Below are 22,610 nucleotides of genomic sequence, written 5' to 3' on the forward strand. Positions count from 1 at the left end.
TTTGTTTTGTTTTTGTTTTTTAATCTAAATTTCTGAAAACCCTCCTTTTTTTTGTTTCAATAATTATAAACACTGTTGTGACTATGCAAATGTCAGGTTGGATGGAGCTTTGAGCAATCTGGTCCAGGTAAAGTCCTTACCCATGTCAGGGCGGGTAGACTAGATGATCTAGTCAACCCAATCCATCCTGTGATGCTATGAAAATGCTGAAAAACATTCAGCATTATTTTGAAATATTAAACAAACATCACTTGAGTGTCAGCTTTTGTTTATAAAAAAGAAGAGAACGCATCAGTCCCTAAGCGAGTGCAATCAGTCCACACACACTTTACTTGAAATGATTCCCAAGAATTACTTGAGACTTGCAGCTGTAAGAAACATTCTGCAAGGGAGAGGATTATTACTTTGCAGTCTAAAAATGGAAGCACCATAGAAGTAAAGAGTACTGAAACTTATGCTTGCAATTAAATAAAATAAAACCACCACACCACTTTAGATTAAGCAGGTCTGCTTCCACCCTACTTTTGTGAGCCTTCATTAAAGGAATACTTTATTCTTAACTCACCTATACTTTGGCAGCCTATTCAACTGAAACTTCTTCAATAGATTTACTATCAAATAAAACACAAACTACCTCTCTAAAATGGAAATTTTTCAGTGGATAAACCTCTACAATTCTACTAAACCTCCAGTTAGGTGGAGATCTAAACAGATCTACACTCCTCAGTCTTAAGGTCAGTTTTTACAGAGACAGTCCTGTGTTTTGGAGAAACGCATTTTAAAAATGTCGAATTTTACAAGGTCCACAGTTCAGGCATCAAAATGACTTATATACAGCACTTCATGTTCCTAACTTTTGAATACAATTAGCACCAACAATAGCCCCAACTGTTAAAATTATGTGGACCCAGAGCATTGTGGTCTTGTGTATGAAAGGAATGGAGAAATTATCCTTGGAATAGTAGTTGTGCTACTGTAAGATGCGATTGGTAAAGTTCACCTTAAGTCTAGGTAATTTAGCATTTATTCTTTATATTCTGCTACATCTAACTTTTTCCATCTTTCCCACCTTCAGTTGCCATCTCTTTTGCATTTGTTGTCTTTTTTTTTTATTAAACAGGTTGGGTGACAGAGAAGTGCCAAGGAAATTGCAACAATATGTTACAGAAATTCTAATCAAGAGGCATACCAGTGACCTGGTATCTAAAAACAATCTCAAGTGAGAAATAATTAGCATTATTTTCAATTTAAAACGGTATTGACAGGGAAAATTACAAAACCCGTGAATTGTACAACTGCTAAAACCCTCACACACAAGTGCACATAGAGAAAAGGGTCATTTCCCATAACTCTGTGAAAGATATACTGGTTGGTTGGGTTTTGTTGTATGGCCAGCAAAATTTGGCAGCAGCAAAGAGATTGCTCAGACTTCCAGGAAAGATGAGTAGGAGATTATTTTGTAATGTTTCCCTGATTATTTTGCTGCTGTTTACATAAGAAAAGGTATTCTCAAGAGTACTCGGTCCAACCCACAAAAAGGAAGTAAGGGATTTGGATATAATTAGATGACAGAGAAAAAGGTAGGTCTTCTGGCCTGAATCTATAATGCCAATGCAATAGTATTTGGACTGCAAGAAAAAAATATGATGTCTATGTTTATCAATGTGCACACACAAGATTAATGAACATTTCCTTGTTAAATGGCTTAGATCTACAACTTCAGTTCAAAAGACCTAGCTTAAAAGTAATATTGTTTGCAGTCATGTCAAAAGTGAGGTCCTCACATGAATGAGAGAAAGGTTTACTTCAGATTTTTCTTTACTGTTGTGGTGGTTCAGCTATTGTGCTTGTGTGTTTCTGATAAAGAATTTCTCCTTTCTAATCACATAATATACTTAAATACTCAGAATATTTGAAATTACGTGTGGACTTCAATGAGGTAGTAGATAAAAGTTTCATTGAATATCCTTTGCAAAGAAAAACAGAATCAAGAAGAATTTTTTTTAAAATATTCTTTGCCTGAAATGAGAGAGAAGTTTTAGTTGTATAACTTCACTAGTATACAAGTTTTTGCATTTTGCCCAGGCTGATCAGCAGCAAGCATACTGGCTTAGAAATCAGATTGCAATAACTAAATTTGTACCTGAATATATTTGAACTTGAGCTCTCTTAGCCAAGGATTCACTTTTTTTTTTTTTTTTTTTTTTTTTTTTTTTTTTTTTTTTTTTTTTTTTTTTTTTTTTAATCTTTTTCTTTGCTACTTTTTTTGGGTTTGTTTTTTTAAAAATCTCCACGGTGGGTTTAGCACAGTGAATATAAAACAACAGTAAACTTACAGCTGTACAAGGGAAAAACTGCTAAGCCACACCTCTTCCACTGTCCATACACAACACAGATACTGTATTACATCAATAACAAAAATCAAGCTGATATTTTTAACTAACTGTTGTGATGTATGTGGTACAGGATCCACTCCGAAATTCTCAGATATAATTTTACAGACTCAGCACCTGCAGCTACTTCAATGGGAACAGTTTGACAGTGAGGTATCGACAGGTAATTTCCACAAAGAAGAGCCAAGAACACAGTGAAGTAAATAAAGTTACAGAGAGTGAGAACCTTAGTATTAAGAATGATAAAGATACAAGCATGTATATGTATATAAGCCAAAGATATAAGCATTTTGAAAGCTAGTACCATTGCTGACTTTTACAAAGGCAGGAAAAACAACTAGGAATCAATAGACAAAAATGCAAATAGTATGAAATCATATTTATATTTCCTTTAATTGAAATACTTTCAAGTTGTTCAATGCATAAAGAGGCATTCAAAGGAAAGGGGGTTGAAATAACTGGTTCAGCACTTATGGTGGCCAAGAGTCTCTCATTTGCACATCACATAGCTTGAATGATTTAAGATGCATATCAGCATACACACCTGTCTGCATGCTCCTCATCCACATTTATTTTAATACACCTGCACACTGTGATGACAGATAGACAAAAGGTTGGGTGGTTATGAAAGTCACCCAGCAACTTTCCAGTCATGGAAAGAGGAAAAAAAAAATGCTTATGAAAGAAAGTATAAAGTGTGAATGAAAGACTGTACTAAATACATTTTCCAGAGACTTTTAAGTGGACCTTATAATGTCCTTCATGGGATAAAACCCAAAAACAAACAAACAAAAAACAAAAAGCCAGAAGACCCTTTTCAATGCAGAAGAAAAAGTGGTTGCACAAGTCATAACTAAAGGAATAAAAAGGTAAGACAGGTGAAACAGTGAACCATATAGCGAGGACACTCAATAAGCCTAGTAACAACAAAAGAGAGTAACAATTCCTGCAAAGATAAGAACCTTGTTCCACAGAAAGAAAAAACTCCAAGGCGAAAAGTAAACAGCTGTGCCTAAAGTAAAATATTAACTTTGTGGTTTATAAATTTGCTGTGTGAATGACTGATTAAAAACCTCATTCAAAGCCTGCCCCTCCATTAGCATTAAGCTGAACACATGACTGCATATTCACTGCTGAGCAAGAGCTAGTCTGCAGGAGTTACCTAGCACCTTGATTTCATTGCACTTGCTGTATTTACTGACAAACTGAAGCATTAACATAAGCTTTTGCTTTAATTTGTTTCATTTCAAGTCTAGTTTGGTTGTCCCTGCAGCATTTCCATTACAATCTAGGAGAACAAGGGACATGAGTAAGAAGTGACTCTGACCAATACACAGAAAGTAGCTTGGGAAGGGCTACAGCCTTTAGCCACAGAAGCAGGCTAGGTTTCATTCACTACTCAAGCAAGTGTCCCATGAGACCTAGATACATCCTATTAGAGAAACTAAAGCAGTTCTCAAGTACACGTTGCCTTGCTGTTGAAAAGCCAACAATTAAAATCAGAAATGCATCTAAGACATTCACCAATACCTGCAAAGACACTTCCAAAGGCATTCATAATCCATGGATTTTCATTTTAATGAGTTTTATGCCGTGTCCTAAGATTCTATTTCCAAGGCAGTTTAGTAATAAGCAAAAATATTCTGTTCTGTGAAAATGTCTTAAGACACTTTGAATGTCCTAAGTGGCCTTTGAGAAAAGACACTCATAAGCGCAAGCGCAACAACAAGCAAAATGCACATAAATCAAGTATCAAAATATTGTCTCTGTTCCTTCATTCACAGAACCTGTAACACCACTGTATGGTACAGCACAGAGAACTAACTGTCAGCATCCTGAAGGAGAACATTAGGGTAAAAGAAGTGGAGTCCAAAATGAAAATGCCTAATGGTCAACTTGCCCAAGAATAATAAAATACAGAGAATGTAATGCACAGTAATGCAGCTGTCCTACTATTTCAGGCAAAGAAAACAGACTTCTAATAGGCTGAGTATGAATAAAATAGAAGAAAATAGAGTGAGGAACAGCTGCTCTTACTAAGCTCCACTGCATGGTGGATTTAATGAGCGCTGAAGATGCTTGTGGATTTCTGAACTCAACAACTCATCTACTGTAGGTACCAGTTTTCCCCCTCACATCAGAAAGGCAAAATATAAACCCTATATCCACTTTCCCAGATAGGCTGATTCTTGCATAACACTATTACAAGACAGTTTCTGCCCTTGGATAAGAAGGAAGAGCTCGGAAGTCAAAAACATAAACCATCAGAGAAGAAGGGTAGCTTAAACACTGTCATCTCAAATGGAGCATGAACAGCCAACTCCATAAACAAAATATTCTTACCTCCCCATAGAAAACAGTCACTACCACAGACCCACATTTATTTTAGTTTGTGTGGCAGAACAAATCATAATGAACAATAAATCATAATGAATAATAAATCATAATGAATAGCTAATTATGAGTACAAGAAGATTCAGGGAGTTTTTCCAAGCAAAGCAGTACATTACTTCATTGCTGTGTGCCTCTTGATCTGATGCAGGGATGGATTTAGAGGGAGAGAGAACAGAGTCCATCTTCAGCCCAGAGAGGTAAATCTCCTTTATGCTGAAGGATACAGAGTGGCTCTGCAAAGCTACTTTCTATGTCTTGGAGGGAGGGCAGGGCTGGAACTCCAGCAAGTTTGCTGCTGCACACCTGCCAGAGCTTTACAGGAAGGAAGACAGGAGAACAAACTCAGAAGCTCATCAGACACCTTCCACACAGCCTGATCAGTGAGCAAAGACACTATCTCCCCTTGCCTGCTATCAGCCAGCCACAGTCTCAGCACAGAAAAGGGCCAAGCTCAGCAATCAACACTTGCATGGCACAAACACAGACCCCATCACCTGGCACAGGTTATCTGGGGACAAAGACTCCTCCTGCTGTGAGAACTGTGCTGCTCTCAGAGATGACTTTACACCTAAAAGCAGGTTCCTTTGCAGAAGGCGGTTGGCAATACCAAGCCAAAAATCTTGCCCAGAATCTGATGCTGCACGTCTGACCCCAACACTGAGGCTGCAGGGGATCATGGTGCCATGGTACTCACTCCACCACTTTGGCCAAGACTAAGGTGTCAGCTTGGGCTTCAGTATCAAACATGATAGCAGAGCCAGTAGCAGCTGAGGCTGTGAGCTGAGGACTGCAAGACCACAGCAACCACCAGCACATCGATGGTGCAATCTCCACTTGACTGGAAAATTAACTGTAATTTGAAAATTCATACTATACTTCCAAAAAAAATTTTAATAAATCCTTAAAAGACAAGTCTCGATAGTCTGCATTTTGGATTGCTCATTAAATATTAATTTCTCATGTAAGAGATCTCAGAAACTGAAAGCACAAGAGGCTGAACCGTACATCTATGCAATGTCAATAGGAGGGAACACCGTAATCTTACCTGACAGATAAGCAAACTGTTTCTTTAATTGGTCTTGAATATCTGCAGCATAGAGGGGAATGATATCCTGATGCATGATTTCATCTGTGGAGAGAAAAAAAAATTTGCATTGCAAAGTCATTTTATGTAAAATTTCACAATTTCACAGCGGACATTAAAAAAAAAAAATCACCGCTAGAACACAAACACCCAGAAAACTGTCCAAGTTTTGAAAAATACGTGAAAACCTTTGGATTCTTTCAAGTGTTTGCCAAGGGCAGACTTTTCTTTGAACAGTATACTGATAAGAGAGCAATGCAGATTTACTGACATTCAGAAGCAATACAGGACTGTCAGTGAATCAAACACTGTAGAGCTATTATTCCTCAGGAATGACATTAAACAGTGGGAGTTTTACACATAAAATTCAATTTTTATTAAAATCTTCTCATCTGATGCAAAACCAAGAAACTTATGATCCCTCTAGCCTGTTGTCTAGTGTTCAAATACCCCAAGAAAACAGTTCTAAATAAGGTAGGTAGAATGGGCTTGAAAGTACATCCTCACATTGAAAACACACACACGTTCTGCCTCAACATTGAAAAGCAATGCTTAAGCTTTTATCTCAGCCCTTCCACTTCAGCTTAATGACAACCACACTGCTTTCCTGACCCTTGGTTTTCCGCCACAGTGTTTGAGCAGCAGCATTTCCCACAGCATATTTCCAGAGGTCAAGTAGAAACCTGAGTTTTGCTGATCACAATAAAGAATGCATGACAAGAGTTGCCTCATTCATTAAACTATAACGGCCTGCAAAAGGAAACACTAAGTTTTACTCTTTTGCAATTCCTAAAAAATAATTATTCCACATTTTTAGCCTCACTGAAAAGTAGTAGAGAGATAACATAGCTTTTTCATTATTTGGTTTTCAACATTTCTTTTAATCTGACATTGTATTGGCATTGAAGTTTTGGTTTTTAATGTACACTGAAATGCCATTAAAATAGTCTCCAATCTGACACTCAAAGCTGTGAATATGCACAGGAAAAGTATGTAAAACCTAAAACTGATGTAAGGAATAAGTGTCATCTGCACTGAAGTAAAAGCTGAAGTAGAGCTCTGACCCTCAAGGAAGGGACTTGTTTTCGCTGAGATCTTTCAAATGGTAGATTGTGAGCAGACACTCACTTCTATAAGTGATTCTCATATATATAAAACTCTGAGAACTGCAATTATTTGAGAACAGCAAAAAAGCCACTTTCAGTTACTTCTTCCAGATAAGCAACAACTTATACTGTGAAACAGAACTTCTCTGTTTTCTGTCATCCAGCCAGGCAGAGGAAGACACATGACCACTTTCAAGGTCACACACTGATCAGGGCTATTTTTCTGCATCCGGTGAACTGCTGCCTGATCAGAAGACCTCTGCATACCATGCTGTCAAATCCATAAGTGGATACGTTTAACTGGAAAGACATATTTCACCCAGACCTTCACTTATGTCATCATCTTAACGTTTTGAAGAGAACACTGTACACAGATCTTTCAAAAGTCCAATCTCAGATGGCCAAGTAATTCCCAGAACAGGAACAACCCAATCCCACAAAGAAAAAAGAATTCCAATTTTATTTTTGTTGTTCATGCTTTATAATATAAGGAACCCTCCTGTAGCAGTGTTCAAGAAACTGATTCTGTAAACCAATGCCTGCAGGTGGACCCATTTACCTGAAGATAAACTAGTACAAGATCAATGCCTACATTTTGGTGGGAGTTGGGGAAAGGGAAAATAATGTAATCACTCTGCAATATGTCATCCTGCCTCAAGTCATAGGCAGAAATAATTTTTACTATTGCAGTATTGCACCCGAGCATGTAATAAAGTAGGTGTGTTTTACATAAGTAAATACATCTATGACACACAACATTCAAGCAGGCAAAACATTCTAAAGGAAGACAAACTCTTTATGTTTCCAAGATACATAATGATGACTATTTCCTCATGTATCCATGTGATCAATCCCACTGCAATCCAGACTTGTGCCGTGTGGAAGATGGAGTCTAGATTTGAGTGCCCCAATATTCCTTCTGATAGGAAAAGCAACTGGAGGAGCACTACAATGTGACTGTTTACAGACAGCAAACCTCCAGAAATCCCTTCCTGCTGTACTCTCCTTCACCAAAGCACATCTCATCTTGCTCTTGCTGATTCAGTTTCACAACATACTTCTAAAAGCTGAGTATGCATTAAAATCAGAGCTGATTTTCAATAATCTGAACAACTATGATTGAAAATAGCAGCACACACACACAAAAAAAAAAAAAAAAAAAAAAAAAAAAAAAAAAAAAAAAAAAAAAAAAAAAAAAGAGTAAAAAAATGCAATTCTTGGAATTGCCAAACAGGTCACATCCAGCAGCTCAACTGGATACACTTGAACCCAATATCACTGCCCATAGATTTAGACAAAAATCCCTTTTATATAGCTTGTTTTCCTTCAAAGAAGATGCAATTGTAAAAACTCATTGCTCTGCATCATTTCCTTCACATTTAGCCTTCCTCTAGAAAAGAGAGTTCATCACAGTTTTTTTGAGGTTTAATCTGATTTCACTTTAAGGTTGTCCATCATTACTTGAATATGCTATTTCTTAAACAGGATAGAGCAACAAAAGGCACAAAAACTGAACAGACAATGAGGGCACACACTCCTTACACTAGTGGCCTTTGGGGAAAATAATTTCTTGGAAGTATTCTTTAACTAGAGAACTTGCCACCTGCTACATTCTTTAGGGACATTTTCCATTTTTGTAGAGCTAATTAAGTGCACATTAAAATACAGAATTACTGAAAATCTGTTCCCTGTTTTCTAAGAAATTTTTATAGGATCAAACTCCACTTCCACTTGAATAAATTAAGATTCACACAGCCCATTATGTTCCCTGTTCTATCTTTACTGCTTTACATAGTATTTTCAAAGCAGAGACCTAAGAGTCTGCCTGTTTTACTGTATCCAAAATCCATAGCTGAAAAAAAGTTGCTCATATCAAATCATGCCAGAATATCCAGTCTTTCTTGAGGAGCTCATTTAAATGGTTTCCCAGACTAGCTTTCTTAAAAGAAAGCCCCCAGGATTTATAGTGCATCTGGCATTGTACGTGGTAATGAAGAGGAAGGTAAGATTTTCAAAGTTATTACTGCTTTTTTTTATTATTACTGGTTTTTTTTTTCTAAATAAACACATACAATAGCTGGTAATGCACAAAAAATTTTTTAAGGCCGACAACTAGAGGTTCTTTAAAAAAACAACATTATTTAGTATTTGAATTACGAGTGTAAGAGAGGACAGGAGTGTCATCTTACCAACATAAAGGAATCAGTTAAATATATGGTTCTTATTATAAAAAAGTCTCTCTAAAAATGTGAATCTCACTCTTCAGATATATCATCTTTTAATCCAATTTTAAATCTTGCTTTAATAGTTCTGTCTCAGTGATGGAGAATGATGGCTTAGAGGAGCCTGACCCCATCCCATCAGAGGCACCTGACTGCATTTCAGATGAAGCAGGCTGACAGATTTAAGCATGAGGGCACAAAGATAACTCGTGCTTGAATTACCTGGTGCCCGTAAGCCCTGAAGAAACCTCGATCTGAGAAAACGATCAATGTCACTCAAGTCAAGAATTTCCCCTATTGGTAAAAGGCTCCCCTTTCCTTTCCGATCAAACTGAAATTCATCATCCTTTGGAGTTTACCTGACATGCCGAAGCAAACCCATTTTCACAGAAGACAATGCTGCAGGGGAGTCTAAACTGACTGTACCTACGTGGCACAGAGGGAAGACTCCGGACATGACCCGTGAGCCTCCTGTAATGGTTTAATCCAATTCCCAGTGTGCCAGCTGGAATTACACCACCCCTCAAGTAGTTCTGTAGGAAATTCTATGGCCATTACTTTATACGATCTTAAAAGCCAACCTATTTGTACACATCCGGACACAGTTACACCTTTCAGCACAGATTCCAGTAGCACACCAGAAAGCAAACAACAAATCATTTTTCCTGCTCCTCCTCTTTCTTGCTGAGTCAGCAAGATTTTCATGAAAACATGTCTATGGCTTCTCTATGAAATTCACGCCTTAAATTGAAGAAAAGTATTTTTCTCAAACAGTTTTGTTTTGCTTCTCCTCCGGAACAGCCTACCCACTCAAAGAGTTTTATGAAGGGGTTCTTAATTTGAAAAATCTCTTCATTAAACCGCCCTCCCATCTGGTAATTATAAATGCAAGATAATGACTTTCGGAGTAGCCCCTTCATCTCTCTCAGCCCCAAGGCAAACCTTTCATTTCCTCATTCTTCCCTCTTCATCTTTGTCCCCCGACCACCATCAGTAACAGTCAGCTCCTTTGTGCAGCCCCCAAAGGAGGAAGGGCCAGAGCAGCAGAGCCGGTGCAGATAGCCCTCTTCCACACTAAGCCATGTAAAACTAATGAGCTAGGATGCCAAACGAGATTTCCAGCTTTAAAACTGAATTTTAAATATTGTTGCTGATTAGTGACAATGCCTGCAAGCTCTGTGCTAGGTGTGCCTAGGCACAACAGCTGCAGATTGAGCTCCTCAGGTCCTTGTGCTATTTTTAGCCACACAGGGCTGATGATAGGAATTCATAGAAGTGTTCATAAACTAAGATTTAAAACCTCACCAATTCAAAATGCCTTCAGGAAGAGTTCATTTTTATTTCATTTGACTACAATGTCATCAAAAGGAGGGTCCAGGAAAAGTGAGCGATTAAACTTCTGGAGTTATGTATGAATTTTACTTGTAAAAGCTTTACAGCCTACAGTCAAATTACATCTCCCATTTCCTCCTCTAGTCAGAGAAGACAATTTCCTCTCATGACCCCTGGTACATAAAACAGAACCCCAAGTTGAGATGCTTTTTCTTTTAAAAGAATCATGCTTTATACAAGTTCCACTTCTGCAGCATTACTAACATCAGTAAATTTTTAGGACTGTATGGCCTATTCCCCAATATGCATAGAACAGCACCATTATGTACCCAATAGGCCCAAACAGTCTAGGGTAGAATCCCAGGCATCTTCAGAGTTAAGGAAGGATCTAGATGAGTCAAGACTTGGAAGTGGCACTGCCAAAGAAAATCTAAAACCTTAGGAGTGATGTTCCCTGTACTATAAGCCCATGCACATTGAACACAGGTACTTATTGCTTGAGTGATTTTTAAATGTCTTGTGCATCAGAAGCCCTGACAGACCTTTGACAAACTCCAGGATATTTCTGCGGCCCTTCTCATAATTCCTAACTTTTGGTAACGTTTAAATTATTTCATCTAAATGAAACTTGATAACTCTGCTTGGTTAATCATACAGGAGGAACACAACTACTCAGAAGACATGTAAATTAGTCCCAAAAGGCTGCAATTACAGAATTTAAATATGGGTTAAATAACAAAACCCAAACCCCAACAAGTTGTATTACACACATGCCTACTGAACCCCCTGCTTTACACAGGCAATTTCTGCTTAGTATAATCACAATTAAAGAAAAAATATCCCCTTGTTTCTTCCTTGAGATCACAGAGTTAGAGATTTGGCACAGGACAACCAACAAAATGATGAGGATGAGGGTTTGGTTTCAGGTGGGGAGATTAATCACTGATCCTTCTTAAAAAAAAAAAACATTTCAAGGTGTACAGCAAGTGCAGAGTTGCTGGCCTGGCACAAGGTGACAGGAGGTGTAAAAGTTCTCATTTTCTTGACTCAAATTATGAAATACCTGTTCAAAAGCACACTTTGAGAGCTAACCAAGATGTTGGTTTCTTTCAAACTCTTCTCTAAAACTTCTGGAAACCTTTTATCATGCATGTCAAAGTATGTACCTGCTTTTCTCTTTCTTCTTACACCTCCCCTATTGTAAAAGGTAACCAAGTTCTTTGTCTTATTTTGCCTAAATAATATCACCTCAAAGCACAAACACAAGAGGAAATACAATCCCCTCTATTTCATGTGTAACAGATGTATTCACAGGATATTATGAGTGCTAAATACTATAGCTTCTTCCTCCTCTGCTTCATCAGTCACACCTACTTGACACACAGACTCTGTAGTCCCACAGCTTCTCATGGATCCGCTTTAAGTTTGAATATGGCTTACAAGAGTGATTAAACACTAGCTAATCTGTAACTAGAAAAATGATGTAATCATTAGGAAGTCAATCTAGGGATCAACAACAAGACATAGTATTTCTTTGTTCTTGAAGAAAACTTAAAACTTAAAAGGAAGGAGTGGGAGTGGCGATGGTGTTGTTGCAATTTTGCAAGAAATGTGAAAGTGTTACCAGGTATAGCAGTTAATCTTTTTGCCATGCTTTTGCTCTGTATGTGCTTAAGTGCACCTAGTCTGTTGGGGTGAGAAAGCAATTTTCTGTGCTATAGTAAGTGATAATAATTACTCCCTTCCCAAACCAAGAAGGAAGGGGAACTTAGAATCATGCCACACAGCCATATTATATGATAAATTTTTATTAGCCACCAAAAGGCCTTAGAGATAAAGGGCAGTGACACTGTCAGATGTACTTACCACCCAAACGTATAAATTAACCTGGTGTGTATGGCCAACAGCAATCTTGCTGTTATCTTTATTCCAGGATGTCCTGAAGAAAGCTAAGCCTGCTGGTAAACCTTCTTCTGTTATTTCAGGATAGTTTCAGACTGCTACAAATATTACTTAAATATTACCAAAACTGCAGCATTATCAACTCCTTAATACTGCAAATCATGCTGAGTGTGCAGTATAAAAACATTTCTAAAGTATTAGATGTACTTAGTCACCTACAAGCAGCAGATTTTGCAAAAAGCAAAGATTTTTTTTTTTTATGTAGAATTATTAGATAAAGACTGAACAGCAGAGAATGTTCCCCTAGCCAGCACTTGAGCGACAAGAAGGCAAGTGACCCAGATGTGTCTCACTTGGTACTTTAGCAAGCAAGCCTCCAAGAAATAACAAAAAGGTTAGATTTTGCCAGCTGCGTTTAATAAGATTTAATGCTCTGAGAAAATTCTTACAGGAATTTTGGTTTTTAAGTACTAAAGCCTTGCAAAGAAGAGGAAGCCTTACTAATACAGAAAATGGAAAGATCCTTCTTAATAGAGGAGCCACACGTAAATTAAAGAATTCATCTTCAGTGAGCCTTAAAAACTAATGATGCAATCACTCAGCTTAAAAATGTAAGTTAAAGTGGATATATTTTCAGGCAACCAACCCAAAGATTTGTCTCCATCAAAATGACCTCCTTTCATCTCCCCCTCTGCAGAAAAGTCATATATCTCGAAGCAGATCCCAAAGATTGAACTGAAAAGTCAACATGCACAGGACCAGCTGCATGAATACCTGGCAATTCTACTAAACAGAATGCTATTTTTGTGTGCTCTTTTGGAAGCAAGGTAAGATTATGAACAATGACTGATTTTACTCTTTATTTGAAAAAAACAAACATTTTAACAAAACAACAAAGTGGTAAAATCTAATTGCTTATCCTACACATCTATTCTGGATTCTATTGTTAGCAATGCTAACAATTGTCAGGTTGTCACAGAAAGGGTTGGGTTGGAAGAGACCATCTAGTTCCAACCCCCTTCCACTGGGACACCTTCCACTGGATCAGATTGCTCAAAGCTCCATCCAACCTAGCCTTGAACATTTCCAGGGATGGGTCTTTCACAACTTCTCCGGGCGACCTGTTCCAGGGCCTCACCAGCCTCAATGTAGAAAAACATTTCTTCTTTATGCCCAAGCTAAACCTGCCCTCATTCAGTTTAGAACTGGTACTTCCTGTCCTGCCACTGCAGGCTATCGTAAAAAGATCCTTCCTGAATTTTATCATTTCAACAACATAGAGGGCTATAATCACTTCTAACAATATATTTCATGGTACTCTGACACAAGCACAGTTTTTCATGTAACTGTACATTTATAAACGAATGTTTTGAGAGGGGATGCAAAGCACTCCATGGGTGTGAGAGAGAAGGAAGGGCTAAGTGTTCACTAAGTGGCTTATTTAGAGTTGTGTACTAGTTTTCAGCTAAGACATTCACTTGCAGCTGCTAGTAAACCTCCCAGTATTTTTGACTCTGACTACAGGTGACTTAGAAAGAAGAGGTTGCTGAGTTCATAACCAAACTGGCTACCCCACTTACCACACAGATGACAGAGTCGTTAATGAAGCAGCCCTTGAAGCACCGTGGTTTACTGCCTAACGCCACGAAAAATAAGAAACCCATCATACCTTTCTAAGCCACTGCTAATATTAACTGTTTCATGTAGCACAGAGGCAGGACATGGTTCAGTATTTTGCTTGGGCCGCTAAAGAACCCTTTAGTGCAATACAGTGAGCTTTGCTGCTCACATCCAGTGTTTTGCAAGCTGCGTGCAAGAGGTTTGAAACTTTGACCTTGAACTTTCCCGGTGGTGGGTTCTCATCTGGAGTCCCATTTGACCTCACTGGATAACCTGCTCCTTAGACATTAATGGCAGGCTTAAAAAGCAAATGACCAAAAAAAGTCACATAATCAGTTTTAAGATGGTGGTTTACTGTGCCTAGGTCTCAGTGAGCACCAGGTTTCAATGACACCGCTGAGGTGCTCTATACAAGTTTGGAGTGCTCATTTGAGTTTTTAAAGGACACTAACACTTATTAGAAAGGAGTGAACGTCTTTACTCAAACTTTGCACAGCAAATAGAGGAGAGGCAACAGCCAGACAGTGCAACATGGGAAATTCCAGCTGAATGCAACCCAAAAAATGGACCATGAGAAGAGCCAAGCACTAGAACAGGCTACACCATCAGGCAGAGTGATCCCCACCCTTGGAGATATACAACATATGGACAAGCTTCTGAGAAACCTGCTTAGCTTTAAACTTGGTTGGAGCAAGAGCAGGAACTAGGTGGCGTCCAGAATTCCCTTCCAACCTAAGTTTTCCTGTAATGCTGACGGAATTCTCTAGTGAGAAGTCCCTAGGTGTACCTCACAATCCTGGGAAGAAAATAGAAATTTCCAACAGAGATATCATGGTCTTACAACAAATGATTTCATACAAACTAAATTGTGTAATAATTCAACATGTTAACTTTAAAAATAAAAACAGAATATAGTGTAAAATTTAGTTATGTTGACACATTTGCTGAATCTCAGGCTAATAAAGTCTGTCTACAACCATATATTACATGGTATATCAATTTTCTGAGAAACAAAATTAAAATAAAAAAGATGCCTAAGGCAATAGGTTTTCCAATTAAAAGGGGAAATATCCCAGAGTTATGATGGATTAGTTCTGCTTTCTATAAAACAACTACAGCCAATAATTTATTTCCTAAGAACTGTTCACAAGCCATCAGAAGGGCCCCATGTTAACAACTAACAGGTTCTCAGGACACAAAACTATCACCTAGTAGCAGATCTCTTTGCTGCTATGGTTCTATAGCTGTGCAAGTAACACATCATACTCATCTCGTGGGCAAACAAGCACAGTACTGACCTGCCTTGCTTTCCTCCTTTAAGATAGAGCTTTGGCATGTTCTTAACACCGAGATGTAGCAAATGACGTGGCACTTCATCCACTGCAACCTGCGTTCCCTGACACGTAACTTGCATGTGCTGCACTCAACCCCAGCAGCTGAAAGGCATTCACCTTCATTGCAAATAAGTCTGTGATAGTCAGATTTTAAGAACTCCCTTTAATTACAAGCACACATGGAAGATCTCTGCTAGGACTCCAAGTCATCCTCTTTCCTACCGCCAACAAAATCCAGCAGAACCTCCACGAGGGATCCTCCAAAACATCCCATCCCTTGGAGACTACCTGCAAACTCCTGGGGATCCATGGCCACAGACAGGCAGCACTGGCTCCCACACCCCACTACTGCAACAGCCAAAATGTGTTAGAAACTTTTGCCTTGTAATGTACCTACAAGATAGGAGGTGCTTACAACTGTATTTGGATGCTGAAAACCAGAACCAACACTGTTCACAACTACCTGCACAGTCTTTAAGCAGAACAGAGACTTGAGTCTTGTGCTTTTATTGCAGACCCATCCTCTCTTTCCAGTTTGTACATCCTTTTTGCCATCCCTCTATCCTCACTCCTGGACACAAACTGACATAAGAATTCTCCAAGGAGACATTGTTTTCCTTGGAATTTTTCAGAGAGTTGACAATGGAAAGATGGGTATCTGAGAACTCTCCCCTCTGCTGACTGTAGGCACAAAAAAAATTCTCATGCAGTGCTCAGGAGAAAGACAAAAGAACAGAACCAGGGAACTGGACAACCCTTTTGCCCACTTTGAGCACAAAATCTTTCAACAGTTCTCCAGAAAGAAGTGATCTCTGGCACACTGAACATGCCCACAGAATTGGTGGTACTCAACAGATGAAAATCAAGCCTTGGCAATTGCTGACAAAAGCAGCCCTGCTCCCTTATTTCTCAGTAATCAAATACAAATTAAAACACCCTATTTTAAAACAAGCACTTTACACAAGTAGTCCTGGCATGATTACATATGCATCACCATGATTTGACACAAAACACTCCCTGGGTCTCCAGTTTAAAACAGACATTCACTATGTTATAGAATAATCAGTGGTTTCCTAAATCCACCCCTCCCCTTTCAGGACAGATGATGATGCACATAAAGAACAAAGGTTACTCAGACTGATTAATCCCTCCACTCTTTCCATACGGTTATCTTCACCTTTCTTAAACCTTTCATTCATTCCCCCTAAGCAGCATGCATTTTAGTATTACCCCTAGTAGCATCGAGCACTACTTGAGAAGCAAAGCACTCAGACTAGCAAGTTGATAATTAGTAATACTAATTAAAGATTAGTAAGAAGATCCACCCTTCATTTAGAAGACCCACCCTTCATTTAGAAGACCCACCCTTTACATACCTGTTTCATTTAAATCTGACATTTCAAAAGCAACAACACTGGAAGGTTAGACACCAGTCCATGGGCTCAGTGCTCTTTCTCTGTCCTCCTCTGCAACAGTCATGCATACCAAAAGCAGAAAACAGAACTGGGAACGTGGATTCAGGCACCAGAATAAGGAAGCAATTTTTGCTTGTCCCTGTTCCACAAAACATGCTTTCAGTTTGCAATGGACTGTAGCTGCGCTATTAACGGCAAATAATATCTTCACTATTTCATTACATCTTAACAGAAACAACACTTCTATAGAAAGCTCTGACTGAAGGAATCCAAGAAATAATGCATTTTAGATTACCCTCCTATACTAACAACTAGGGGATGCCAAATTGTATCCTGTGAAAGAAACTATGCTTTTTCCCTACCTCCAACAGGGATCAGGAGACATTATGTATCTGATATTCACACAAAATGTAATGAATGGAAAATTAAAACACACTGTACAGCAGGAACAGCAGGACAGCTCTCTGCAACAGCAAATTCTCTTTGTAAGCTTTACTAGCAGTTCTGATCACCATAATCATGGTGTGAGTCAACAAAGTAGCTTCCGTGTAAAATACAGGAATAGATTTAGTGGATATATCTGCTGTACTGAGAAATATATCTGCAAATAAAAGGATACACTGCAAATTTACACAAGGACAGAAAACACACACATGTAACAATAAATTATATTTATACATGAATGTACACAATCAGAATACAGCTCTGCTTTAGTACTAAAACACATAACATTATCCTTCGGAGGAAAATGGGATCTAACAAAGTTCCTGCCTGACCTGCAATCAAGTAACTAAGAAAATTTGAAATACTAGAGACACACCTGTGCTTTTCTTCAGAAGAAGCCACAATTCAGCAATATCTTTGTAGAGCAAGGAGATCAGGCTTAAGGTCATGTTGCTTCTAATCGATTTAGTGCAAAACAGTTCCGCGGACAGTGACCTATTTATCTGTGAGCTCGTCTTCAGTGCAAAATGAGAGCACAAAACTCCATCTTTCACTCAAAGCCAAGCCACCGGGGGCACAATGCCTTTCTTCAAATTACATGCAGAGCAAGTGTGCCTGTCAGCAGGCTCAGAGGTCTCCAAAGGGCTTGCTGGCTGCTGGTTACCACTTCTTGTCTTCCTGCATAAAGTGCTGGCATGCATTATATGCAAGCTGTTTGCTTTAAATATGAACACGTGCCCTGTTCAAATGTTATCAGAGTAAGAATGTATTAAAAAATTAATCCTAAGTGTGCCTTGTCAAAACCCCTCCCTTTAAAAGCCCTAGTTTTAACAAAAATTGTCCAGTAAATCTATCATTATCATATTTTCCTACCACCCGCCCCTACGCACAGGGAAATTAACTGCCCAAGGGCCAGATGTCCTTTTTCCAATGAATCTCTGGCTAAAAAGCTCCCCAGAAATACATTCAGTTTTTCCTATTTGTGAGGGAATTCTCATTGACATGTTTTTGGTGGAACCAAACTGGTTGTTTTCCTTGATGGGAAACTCATCAAGCACCTGTTCCCTATAAAAAAGCCTACCTAAAGCAGCAGGGGCTGCCAAAAAGACATGTATTCTACTTTGTGAGTTGAAATATTTTGAAAATCTTTGAAATCTTATTCATAAGACAATGGGAAATAAGGTAACAAATTACAAAACCAACTAGAACAAAAGTATTCCATATGATCTTTCAGGTATGAATGCTGGGCTGTCTTGCTTTACTTGATCCTTTAAAGTCATTGTCCAGTGACAGACTACCTGTTAATTAATACACTTGAGGTTAGTTATCCAGACTCACTAATACAAAGAGTGAACCGATGAGCATGAGTGATAGCAACAACCATATGAAAAGAAATGGAATGTTTTTTTTTCATTTGACAGTGTTATAAGAGCCCTCACCCAACAGGAGAGGTCAAGGAAAGAGGACATGAGGATAAAAAGCTTGAATTGATGGTTACATCTGTTCACAAAATCCCATTTGCAGATGGGAAAAGGCTCTGTTTCTGCTTCAGCACTCCCAGCCATCAACCAATCCCATAAAAACAAACCCAAACAAACCCAAGTCACCCACAGACCACACCAGAGGTTATTTTCTGAAGTGCCCCACATCTGTGTTCTCATCACTCATCTACCATGGGGCAGGAATTGTTAATAATGCCACACCAGTCGGATGTATTATAATAAATATACCATCTATATAAGCAACTCTATTCAGTGCATGACATTAAAATGTAACCAGAAGAATATAATCAAAGTAATTTATTTTCAATTCTGCTATTCAATTCAATTTCAGTTTAGGAGCCATGACATTTTACACTATATCAAAGCACAATGGTTTCTTAAGTAATATCAGATGTTTTTATATAACGTAGATTTCAAAGAAGTAACACTCCTTAGAAATATTTTACTTAACTGTTCTGTATTTTACATGTCATTAGCATATTGGATTTTGCAGAGAGTTCAAAATTAGTGAATGAGTCTTCACACCGCTCCCACAAGTCATGTAAATACTCACACATGTGAAAGCTGAGATGGAGCAAGTGACCTCTCTTAGATCAGGTAACAGCATCTGTTGCAATGTCAGAAACAGGATCTATGTCTCGGCTCTAAGCTCGTACTCCTGCCTTCCCAGGACTGTCACCTAACCAGCTGGGTAGAGGTGCAGGCTCCTAGATCAGTGTCATGACTTGTAGTCCTCAGCCAAAGATCACAATTCATAGCATTTTATTTCTAGCTCCTCTGCTACAACTTGGATCCAGGAAGAACAATCTCAGAGCAGCTAGAAATCCATATACCATCTGTAAGTATGCACACTTGCATGATACTAACTTCTTACTAAACAGCACCAAGCTGGTATAAACCATTTAAGAGCCCTCTGTAATATGCTTGGATATGTCTGCTAGTAGTGCCAGGATTTTGCTGTCTCCTGCAGCACAGTGTGAGGAAAATATAACTCTTGTTATCTGATTGATAATAAATGATGATAAAGTAGGTGTGGGAGTGCTTTCCAAACATGTAGAGAGGAAGGTTTAGAGCCTTCCTCCAGAGATTAAACTGAGCAAAAGAGGAACTACACCCTTCTCAAGATAGACATCACCCCAACCTAGACCCATCAATAAGCCACAGGAACCTGGTATTTTGGCAAGCTGGCTACTTCCTTAAAAAAACCAAACCAAACCAGAAAAAAAACAACCCAAAACTCCCATGAATATAGAAGAGGAGAAAGAATGACCTATAGCATGTTGGCTGTGCTTTTTCTCATTGTCAAGGCAGAGAGGAAGTATAAACCCTTGTATTAATCAACACTGCCTGTCCCAGAGCCCACTCATGTTGTATGTAATGTGGACCACCACTCTTCAACAAACTTCTGCCCTCAGATTTCAGAGCAGAGGAAACAGTGAAACAAGTAATTCAGGTGAAAACCAAGTACTAGTTTAAAAATAATTTGTTTTCTTGGACTAGTGCAACACATACATGGAATAGTTATCCTCCAGGCTTCCACTTAGCTTCCTCATTCCTCACGTTCAGATCTCCAAAGCCCATAGTTACGTAAGTTTTAGAATCATAGAACCGCCTGGGTTGGAAGGGACCTTAAAGACCATCTAGTTCCAATCCTCCTGCCATGGACAGGGACACCATTCAACTAGGTTGCTCGGAGCTCCATCCAACTTCCAGGGATGCATTTTTTCCTGGACCAATCAAGATGTAATAATGACTGTGCTAAGAGCACCAAAATGAAGGAATGTATGTTTCTACCCCACTGTGCTTTAATATTAACCACCTAGACACACCTTCGCCTCCCACTTTTAGGGACCAGAGTGATCTTACACTTAACAACACATGGGAAGAAATGGTATGTACAGAGAGCTCAGCCTGAGCTGTAGAGCAGACTCGGAACCTGCTCCGACTGTGCTGCAGGGACAGAAACCCCCACAAAGTGTCTCTGTGGACACTGACCCCACATGCTTGGATAACGGGTGTTTCAGGCAAAGGTGATTTTCTTCCTGGTAGTTCCATCTCCATACAAATCTGAACTGGGCTCCTGTGAAACACTCTCCTGGGAAAAAAGGGTTCCAGCCAGTAAGCGAATGCCTTTTTATTTTAGCAATCTATTTTGGGGTGTGTGCATGGTGAAACGTTTGCCCCTTGGTAATAATACCTGATTTCCTTGCTGTGCACTTCAGAGAACAGCAGCAAGAAAGAACAAAGGTCTTGAAGCACAAAACCCTTCCCTGGCCTCCGTGATCCAGCTTGAAATACAACCAGAGGGGAAAATTGTGCTATGTGGGCATGCATGTTAGCAAGAAGATTTTAGTGCAAAATTTAACTCTATCAAAACACGAAGGAGCAACAGCTCTCTGGAAAAAAAAATGTGTGGGCATAATTGTATATATTTATAAATGCAAATAAATTAATTTCAACTCCGCTCACGCTCTGCACTCAGGTTAAGCTCTCCCTCCCACCTCAGCATGGGCTGTGAATGACAAGCTCCAGCCGGCAGAGCAGAGGAAAATGTTGTGGGAGAAGCTGTTGAAGATGCATGCAAAGTCAATTGAGGGTAAAAGACTATGTCATCTTAATTTTATGAAACCCAGAGAAGGAAGCTATGACTGTGGTTTAAATATGCAAGACACTGTACCTGCTTTATAAAGCATGTGCAAGTGTGCAGGATGAAGGTGGCAACATTTGTGGTAAAGGATATTAAAGTTTGTTAAGTTCAACATTGAAATATAATTAGTAAACATATTTTTCCTTCAGGGGTGTGGTACTTAGCAAAAAAGCACACCAATAAAATTATGTGGCACTTTGTGGGATTCAGCATGACAAAAGCTATCCTAATAGGATCATCTTTAGCATAATCTAAATGTATACTCTCTCAAAAAAACCCCTAGCAAAATACACCCAACTCACACTTGTGGCTGCAGAACTTATAATTGTGTGGAGTTTTGAAGATGTTAAGCAATTTGATGCATAATCTCTTGGCATCTAGTTGATCTAGATAAATACTAAACTATTTAAAAGCCCTATTCATTTTCTCCTTCTAATCCTTCTTGATGTTTTTTCCAAAGAATGAATGCAGAAAAGGTTTCATTCTTTTTGAAGTCATCAAGCATTCAAAATTTCCAATTTTGTCCGGTTTACTTCAGAAGATTTCAAGGATTAAAATAAGTTTATACACACATAATACATACATGCACACACAAACATATGTGTTGGTACAAATCCATTATACTAAGCAGTTAGTTAAATATTCACATAGCAACAAAACTAACCCACTTTGAAACTGCTTAAAAAAAGGCAATAAAAACTGCCATCCATGAAGAAAGATACACTTATCATTGAAAATAAGCATGCTGGTAATACCAATAGTTTCTAGAGTGCTTAAAAGGAAAGGATGCTGTTTAATGAGAAGGCTGAACCCTGTGGTACCTTTGAAAAAGACAATGCCAGGAAGAAACATAAGGAGAGCTGCTGAAAAATTCCATGTTGAAAGTACACTTTGCACTTAAGACAAAACTAAATCTCAACGTTTTGAAGATTACACATGCCTTACACCAGGTATCTGAAAAGTAAAACAAAAAGCAAAAGAACATGTCAGTAATTTTTAAGGCAGCGTAATGCCCAATCAAGGATGGTACTTCTGTGACCTCATGACTACACCTAGGAGCCTTCCCCAAAACCATGATAGAAGCCTGACCACTGAACACAGTTACCACACACCAGTTTCAATTTGTAATTTAAAAATTATATCTTTCTGGTGTTCTGAGAACTGAGCTTTAATCACTTTATATTTTTTTGTTTACATATCCTCTCTAAACAACCT

The 22,610-nt window shown here is 38.6% G+C and overlaps 1 protein-coding gene across 9 annotated transcripts in view; it reads right to left on the reverse strand.

The window, feature by feature from the left end:
- Nucleotides 1-22,610, reverse strand: part of MCF2L (MCF.2 cell line derived transforming sequence like) — a 156,304-nt gene that overhangs the window by 58,567 nt on the left and 75,127 nt on the right. For 8 of the 9 annotated variants that reach the window (XM_027884620.1, XM_027884622.1, XM_027884625.1 and 5 more), the window contains one exon: nt 5,833-5,916. In XM_027884620.1, the coding sequence (XP_027740421.1) occupies nt 5,833-5,916 (84 nt within the window). Of the gene's footprint in view, nt 1-5,832; nt 5,917-16,763; nt 16,782-22,610 lie in introns of those variants that run through there. The other variant, XM_027884627.1, reaches the window with a different exon arrangement.

The sequence above is a fragment of the Empidonax traillii genome, unplaced genomic scaffold, assembly GCF_003031625.1.
Source record: "Empidonax traillii isolate 1590-97213 ecotype Southwest subspecies unplaced genomic scaffold, ASM303162v1 scaffold151:size923898, whole genome shotgun sequence".
Taxonomy (NCBI): domain Eukaryota; kingdom Metazoa; phylum Chordata; class Aves; order Passeriformes; family Tyrannidae; genus Empidonax; species Empidonax traillii.